The sequence below is a fragment of the Xiphophorus couchianus genome, chromosome 6 (genome assembly GCF_001444195.1).
Source record: "Xiphophorus couchianus chromosome 6, X_couchianus-1.0, whole genome shotgun sequence".
Taxonomy (NCBI): domain Eukaryota; kingdom Metazoa; phylum Chordata; class Actinopteri; order Cyprinodontiformes; family Poeciliidae; genus Xiphophorus; species Xiphophorus couchianus.
In genome coordinates this window covers 29,900,198-29,909,003 of record NC_040233.1, presented here as the reverse complement: position 1 = coordinate 29,909,003, position 8,806 = coordinate 29,900,198, and the positions used below count along the sequence as shown (strand labels likewise).

The 8,806-nt window shown below is 39.0% G+C and overlaps 1 protein-coding gene across 1 annotated transcript; it reads right to left on the bottom strand.

Moving 5' to 3' along the window:
• Positions 1 to 498: 498 nt before the first annotated feature.
• LOC114146372 (uncharacterized) lies at positions 499 to 3,956 on the bottom strand. The gene is made up of 4 exons (XM_028020340.1): positions 3,750 to 3,956; positions 3,061 to 3,164; positions 1,017 to 1,166; positions 499 to 933 (listed from the first exon to the last, which is right to left on the bottom strand). Exons 1-4 carry the CDS (start codon positions 3,939 to 3,941, stop codon positions 771 to 773), a joined length of 609 nt encoding a protein of 202 aa, XP_027876141.1. The 5' UTR covers positions 3,942 to 3,956; the 3' UTR covers positions 499 to 770.
• Between the last annotated feature and the right edge of the window lie 4,850 nt (positions 3,957 to 8,806).

Genomic DNA, 8,806 nt, shown 5'->3' with positions numbered 1-8,806 from the left:
GTTTCTTCTGGCTTTCTTTCTACAGTGACTTTCTTCATATCAGTCCTCCATAAAGGTCACATTTGTGGAGTGCCGACCAAAAGGTCATCCTGTTGACATCCTCTGCCATTTTCTGGCTCTGTGGGTCAGGATTTGGACACCCAGGACTGTTGTGTAAATTGACATAATAGAGCAAATCTGAAGGTGTATGAATATTGTAGCCTGAGTCTTCAAAGCTGGTTTGTTCCCAGGCTAAGTTTAATGCTTACATACCATAGGGGAGCAATAGGGCGTCACAGCAAACAAAGCATTTCTTTAGGGTTACCTGTGGCAACATTTAACAAATGCTATTAAATAGCTCATTCATTACCTGTGACTTACAGACACGTTGATAAGCAGTCTTAAATGATGAGCAAGGGACACGAAATGCTCACTGTGTTTTCTATCCCAACCTGTTGAGGAAGAAATCCTTTTATTGATTTAATTTGCATGTTGTGCTGAAACAGAAATCTCTTGCAAGAGCAGCTACATGTTTCTTCATTTCATTAGTGCTGTGATTTACGAGATTCACAAAGCTGGAAGAAAACATACGTGGATTCAGAAGGCTTAGATCAAAGGCACTGTAGTCTCGAAGCTTATAAAATGATTTTTTAAAAATCATCTTATGATGTGATTTATCATCAGAGTCGTCATTCATTCATTCATTCACTGTTACACATGATCATTAGGTCACTGGGGTATTCTCCCAGTTTGTACTACATAGGAGTCGTGGCTCCTCTGGGCCAGTTCCCCTATGGCAGCTGGGCGGGAGGCAGATGTATCTCCCTCTTGCCGAATGAGTTCTCTCCCACGTCTGTTTTTTTTTCTTTTCTGCCAGCTAGAACCATCAAGTCGTGTCCTAACCTCTCTCTATGACAGGTACCTAAGTCACACTTTCTCTTCTGTACGTGATGACTGAAACAGATAAAACGTCACGTTAAAAATACAATAAGGAACATGTTTTTACACGACAAAAACTCATGTTCACGAGCGCGTACCTGTTCGTTGCTGTGAGTCCCCTCTCAGGCCGCGCGCCCATAAGGCCGGAGAACGGGTCGGCGATTAGCTCAGGCAGTGACCTGCTCTCCTTGTCTGGAAGAGCATTTTCTTGCTTGTCGTCGGAGGAGGAGGAACCGGAACTGAAGTACCTGGATTATAGATGGAAAAAGGTCAAAGCATTTCATGCTGATGATACCCTCTTTTTGCACTGCAGGGTCCGGGCCTGGCCCAGCCTGGCTCCGTTCGACCCGGGCCTATTGGCAGGGGCGCAACTACATTCTTTCTGAGGTGTATGCAAACATGTCACCGGCAACCCCCCCCCCCCATGACATAAACTTGTACAACTCATCTTTAATTAAAGTATCAATAATAATAGATGTACGTATATGTGAATACATTGGTGCCTACAAGGCGATTAAAAAAGAATGAAACAAAAAACAGGGCAATATTTCATAATTTAATATATAAGTGAGCCAAAGAGCTGACCTTAATATTTCCTGTGTTTTGTTTTTGTTGAGATGTGTGTGATAGGTGTGTCTATCAGACATTTATAGGCAGACAGGATAAATCGGAGACAACAACAACCGCCTGTCATTTCAGGCTAGCTTAAGCTAACCTGAATATTTACAACTCTCTTGTCGATACACTGACATACCTACTGTCTTTCAACCTCTTTGAAAAGCTTTTCTTCGTCTCTCCAACATTTTTATCCCTCCTTCCGTTTTCTGTTTTGTGCCCCAGAGTTTTTTTTCTGCCGCCTCATCTTTAGCTCCCTGTTGTCGAGTGCACTACTACAATTCAAATTTAAAAGACAAAAGTGCCCAAGCTACCCGTCTAATCAGTGCTCTTCCTCTGTTATTGATTGTAAATGACCTTATTAGTATTTTTTGTTTCCTCCTGTAACTAAGAAGTATTTGTTGTTTTGTAGCCGATGCTTTTATTTTTGAAAGGGCTTGAAACGGCAAGGTGGTAAAGTGGCTTATGCAGGGGCGATTCTAGGATCTGATTTTTAGGGGTGCTTAGCCCCCAGCAGGGCTAAGAGCCATGAGACGATATACGTTGGTGCGGTTTTCTAAATCTAACTGCTTATTTACATACATTCACAAACAAAATTAAGAGACATGTTGTCAGTAATTCACAGAACAATGGAACAATGTTCATTTTACTCAAACATATACATATAAAGAGCAAAATCAGAGAAACTTTAAAATTTTTTCCAGAGGTGTATAAACTCAGTTTGAAACAGAGTCTGAAGACCACATGAAATTTATCACAGGGGCCCGTGCAGACAGGGTTTTTATGGAGACACTTAAAAAAAGAATGAAACACAAACAGAGCAATATTTCATCATTTAACAATGTGAGCCAAAGAGCCACTTGTGTCTCCAGAGATTCAAGTTGCAGATCCCTGATTTAGTAGATAGAAAGTGTGATCCTATCTCCATACAGCAGTTAAAAGAGCAGTACCATAACCTTTAATTCATTAAATCAATTTTTATTAAAAATAATTTTAATGTATTTTCAATAATACCGTAAAAAGAAAATTGTGAAGAAAAAAATATCTACCACTGAATATTTTAAAAAGACATTTATTTAGTATAATTTCTTTAGAACCCCTCTTAGCCCCCATCTGAAGATACAGGAAATATAACAAATCGCCATTGGTGGCGCTGTTGCTATGCACAAGAGATGTGAGCTGGCCCTGTAAAGAAGAAGACGAGGTTCCCTGTTGGAAAATAAACGTTGCCATGAGCTACTTCCAGTTATCTGCTTGAATATTATTTTATTTGACCTAGTGTATCATACACAACAAGATCAACTTCAAAACCCCTGAGATTATTTATGTACAACTGATGCAGACCAGGAAGCTGAGATATTCTTTCAGGATATCGCAGATAAATGGCTCCTAATTTAGGTGCAAATATTGCATTTTATTATTTATATCCAGACAGCTATTTAGGTTCATGTTTGAATGGATTTGACGAGTAAAGCTAAATTACAGAACCGCTGTCCACTTTACAGATTCTCCAGCTCATTTCCTCACCTGAGGCTTGGAGCGGCTGCGATGCAGCGGAGCAACACAAGCGCCGCCAGGAGAAACACAGGCACTCTCAGGTGATACATGGTGTTTCTGGTGCTGATGACTTCCTGGAGAAACACAAAGGGTTTCAACAACGTTAGACTTTGTTTTCTCCATCTTTACAGAAATGTTTTTTGTATAGTATGATATGCAAATTGGTAAAGAAAAAAAACCCCAAAACATTTAAAACACAATACAAAAAACAGATTTCAATATGAAGTTAAAAATAATAGAAGCTGAGATCAGTCATTTCTCTTAAGGGGTATTTATTGATTACTTTGGAATCAATAAATACCCAAAGGATTTGATGAGTGAATTCTTTTTTTAATCTCAAAATTTTAGTGGAAACATTCAAACGTGTGTTTGTCATGATTTATATAATGAAAAGTATTATAGCTTTACATGAAACTGATTTATATTTTTAATAGAATAAACCAGCTTTTTGCTAATGGTTTAAAAATTGCATCCATTCTTGCTTGGTAAAAATCACTTGCCTTGGAAAATCTTGAAAAAGAAAAACAGATTTAGCAGAAATCTTGCATCAAAAACTAAAACAAAACATTTGTTAAAGTCCAAACTTAAAGCAAGAATTTAGTGTCAGTAAAACATAAAAAAATAAAGACCTATAGGAACTGGAAGGTTCCTATACTCACTGGGTGTAGCGTTTCGTCCTCGTCTGTCTGTTGAGCAGTCTGATGGTTTGTCAGGATGTCACAGTTTATAAACTCTCTGCTCAAACCACTTGTGACATCAGCTCTCTCCAAATATAGCCAAGCAATTTTATTTTTACGCAGGGTTGGGGGAAAAAGGGAGGGACAGCCACATTTGTTTTCGGACAGCCACATACAGAGGAATTGCTACACGTCATCATCATCATCACCTCCTTCGTCACCATTGTCATCAGTCGCCGTGTTGGGACTGACCCGCCGCAAACTCAACAGAGAGCAGAACTCTGTCAAAGTGCTGTTTGCCTTGTGAGACGCCTCATGAAGAACAGGTCGCCAAACTTGAGCCCCTGAGGGACTCCAAGGCGATTAATAATAGATTTGAAGAAGAATTGCATTTAATAATGAATAGCCGCTTATCAGTTTAGCGTGATTTGTCATTCACTACAGATTCATAACGTAATGATGAAGTGTAAAAAAATAAAATAAAATACTGCATGTGTGTGACACCCAATGAAGAAATGAAAAATTACTGTTTTTAATGGACAAACTAAATTCTCCAAGCTAATTTTAACATCAGGCAAAACCAATCTGAGTAAATACAACTAAACAAAACACATTTCAAAGATTTCAAAGGATTTGTTTAATGGAATAAAAACATGGAAAAAGCAATTGTTTTTTCACATTAGGGCAGGTTGATTTGGACACATTTCCTCCTAATGTATCAAAAAATCTTCCATCACAGCTTATCAAAGTTAAATTTGGATAAATGTTCCCCTAATGTATCAAAAAATCTTCCATCACAGCTTATCAAAGTTAAATTTGGATAAATGTTCCCCTAATGTATCAAAAAATCTTCCATCATAGTTACGAAAGTTAAATTTGGATAAATGTTCCCCTAATGTATCAAAAAATCTTCCATCACAGCTTATCAAAGTTAAATTTGGATAAATGTTCCCCTAATGTATCAAAAAGTCTTACATCACAGCTTATCAAAGTTAAATTTGGATAAATGTTCCCCTAATGTATCAAAAAGTCTTACATCACAGCTTACCAAAGTTAAATTTGGATAAATGTTCCCCTAATGTATCAAAAAATCTTCCATCAGAGCCAACGATAAATTTTGTTAATTGGGAAAACCAGACTAAATCACTTTTGAACGATTATGTTGTAATTCTCTTTAAACACCTTTTTTGATCTTACATTTTTTGGAATTTGGCAGCAAAGTCTGTGTCCAGCAATGCAAATAAAGTTGTGTGTCCATCAAGGACTTTGGGAATGTGACCGACCAATGACAAATCTGACTTAATATTAGCCCTTGTGGCAGTTTTTGATGTGGATGATATGGGCCACTGCCCAGGGCGACATTATATCAGAGGGTGACACAGGCAGGTTCTGTCAACTGGGCCACAACAGGTTATCTATTGGCTTTTAGGGATGTCCAGTCAGTAGGGATTGGAGACATGGCAGTACAACGCCACTGGCTGATGATGCTGATGTTGGTGTCTGATTTATGTTTTCCTTTTAACCCTGAAGTAAAAGGCTTGCCAGTCATAGTTGTATTAATTTTTGCTTTTCTAATGTGGATTTTGAACCAATTCAATTTCTCTTCACACCAATACAATAAACAGCATTCAAGATATTTTTCCTACTTTTCTGAGCGATGAGTGGTCATTAATTATATCTATTGCTTGGAGAGGTGATGTCACACTGTGTGTGAGAGAGACGAGTAGCAATAAAACTGTATTTTGCTGCTGTTCATTGTGAGAAGCCCAGTTAGCATTTCTGATTCAGTGTATTCACTTACCTTAACTTTATAAACTCACAGTTTACGTTAGCATTTTAAAATTTCAGCAACTTTCTTAACAGGAAAAGACTGAAAACTCAAAAGTTTTTTATCCATTCAGCCTCCTTGTGAGGTTGCTCAGTTTGGTTTTCACCAGTTTGACAACATGTTTGTGAATTGGGTCAAAAATGTACAGCTTAATGTCTGTTTTTAGATACAGAAACTGTGCAAAATAGCAAAGGTGGTAAAAAGACCACTACCTGTCAGACTAGCTGAACATCAAATGTCTCTCTGAGTTTCTCTGAAAAATTCTTGAATCTTCCTTCATGTTTCAATGATTGTTCTGAAGGCCATGTTGTAGTTCCTAGCTCCGTCACCAGGTGGCGCCACCGTTTGTGAGTAGTATTTCTTTTTCATACCAAAACATTGATTGAGAAGCCTTGCAGGTTAGCGGACGTGGTGTTTGAATATGGTTTTGTGATTTTGTTCGATTGTGCGTCCATATGACTGGTAGGTTGCAGTGTATTTATGTTTGAGTGGCATTATATGTGCATTTTAGTACTTAGAACATTTCCTGTTGTTAGATTTTCTTTTAGAATAAGCGAAGGCTAGGCTAAGCTAATTTCTGTGCTAAAATGGTAAACTATATTATGTTTAGTTGCTTTCTTTTGCTTTATTTAACTTTAATACACTGCCTGGCCAAAAAACATGTCGCCACCTGGATTTAACTAAGCAAATGGGTACAAGCCCCCTATTGGATAAGTACTGCATAGGCGATTATCTTTCAGCTGGCAACAAGTTATTTAACCCCAGCTGATGCAATGAGTAACTCCTCATTTCTTAAACAACCATGGCAAAAGACACATCCTGTGGTCGTGGAAAAGACGTTCGTTTGTTTAAGAAGGGTCAAATCATTGGCATGCATCAAGCAGAGAAAACATCTAAGGAGATTGCAGGAACTACTAGAATTGGGTTAAGAACTGTGCAACGCATCATTAAAAACTGGAAGGATGGTGAGGAACCATCGTCTTCCAGGAAGAAATGTGGTCGGAAAAAAACCCTGAATGATCGTGATCGGCGATTACTTAAACGTTTGGTCAAATAAAATCGAAGAAAAACAACAGCAGAACTCAGGAGTATGTTTAATTGTTAAGTATGTTTAAGTATGTTTAATTGTGAACGCAAAAGCATTTCCACACGCACAATGCGAAGGGAACTCAAGGGGTTGGGATTGAACAACTGTGTAGCCGTAAGAAAACCTCTAATCAGTAAGGCTAACCAGAAAAAAAGGCTTCAGTTTGCTAGGGAGCATAAAGATTGAACTCTGGAGGAATGGAAGAGGGTCATGTGGTTGATGAGTCCAGATTTACCCTGTTCCAGAGTGATGGGCGCATCAGGGTAAGAAGAGAGGCAGGTGAAGTGATGCACCCATCATGCCTAGTGCCTACTGTACAAGCCTGTGGGGGCAGTGCTATGATCTGGGGTTGCTACAGTTGGTCAGGTCTAGGTTCAGCAACATTGTGTGCCCAAAGAATGAGGTCAGCTGACTACCTGAATATACTGAATGACCAGGTTATTCCATCAATGGATTTTGTCTTCCCAAATGGAACGGGCATATTCCAAGATGACAATGCCAGGATTCATCGGGCTCACATTGTGAAAGAGTGGTTCAGGGAGCATGAGACATCTTTTTCACACATGGATTGGCCACCACAGAGTCCAGACCTTAACACCATTGAGAATCTTTGGGATGTGCTTGAGAAGGCTTTGCGCAGTGGTCAGACTCTCCCATCATCAATACAAGATCCTGGTGAAAGATTAATGCAACACTGGATTCAAATAAATCTTGTGACACTGCAGAAGCTTATTAAAACAATGCCACAGCGAATGCGGGCTGTAATCAAAGCTAAAGGCGGTCCAACAAAATATTAGAGAGTGTGACCATTTTTTGGTGGCGACTTTTTTTTTGGCCAGGCAGTGTATTAATGAAACAGACAAATAATGTGATTAAAATATGTTTGTAAATTAGTATCTGCGTTCATAGTGGATTGTAATTTGTATTTATTAATTTTTTGTAGAACCACACACAGGCCTACAAACGTCAATTCACGCACATCCTGCCTGTAAACCAGTTGTCACCGGCTGATTAAAGAGTCAAACCAGCACCTGGCTACATTATTGGCTCGGGGTCATCTGGGCATCTAATCGGTGCACATTCTGCGATCACAATTTTCATGTAGAACCCCAGAAGTATTGCAGCGTTTTAACACTGATCCTGAAATTGCTCACCTTGAGTTGAATCCCCTCAATAGCAACTTCCACACCAAGGAAAGTTGCTAGTGTGAGTTGTTAGCATTGTTTCCTGATTAGAAACCGTGCCAGCACAACCAGCCAGTTTCTGAGTGCATCTCTGCTTCCTCACAACTACACTTTACCTTAAACAGTGATAGAGTGATATTTTTCAATTCACCTCCCAAAACTTTGCACAAGACTCATAAAAGTTGAAAGGAAACCAGGAAAAAAACTTGAATAAATATTAATTCCACATACAGTTTGTGTGTAGACTAAAACAGAGATTACCTAGATTTACCTTAATCTCACTGGACACTGGTGTATAATTAATCGCAGTCTTATGAAAACACAACTGTAATTAATATTTGACCACTGCCTACGACTCAGCCAGTCTACATTTTTTCCTTGTCAGAGGAATGGAGGGAAAATGTCATCCTGACCCACAGGTCACTCAGGAACGCTAAGGAGGAAGATTTTCCCCAGGAAGTAGTAAAATTTCTGCTTCAAGAAAACAAAGTAAAGCAGTTTTTATTGCAACTTTGCAATAAATCCAAACACAGGTCCTCATAAACTGCAACATAAATGTCCGGCAAGGTTTGTTCCTGCTTTCGGTGTCGAACATGATTGAGATCAAAAGTCAGGGTGCGCCTTCACAAAAGGTAGGGCACAAGTTCCATAAGGAAAGTTTTACAGTTACATATTCACATGAGCAGCAAAACGCCTCTGTTGTGAAAACACTAACATATTAGCCAAACCGCTAACCTTACCTATAACCCCAAATGTGTATGTTGTGCTAATTTCTAAACTAAAACTAATCTCTTGTGGAGACTTTGAGTGCATGTCCTATGCTCCATGTTTAGCACCACCTACAGGTCTGGGGGAGCAAAAATAGTGATTTGTCCTGATTTTGGCGTTTCCGTGTGGCTCAAAAACATTTCTAGGAATGTTCTCAACTGGAGATGTGGGT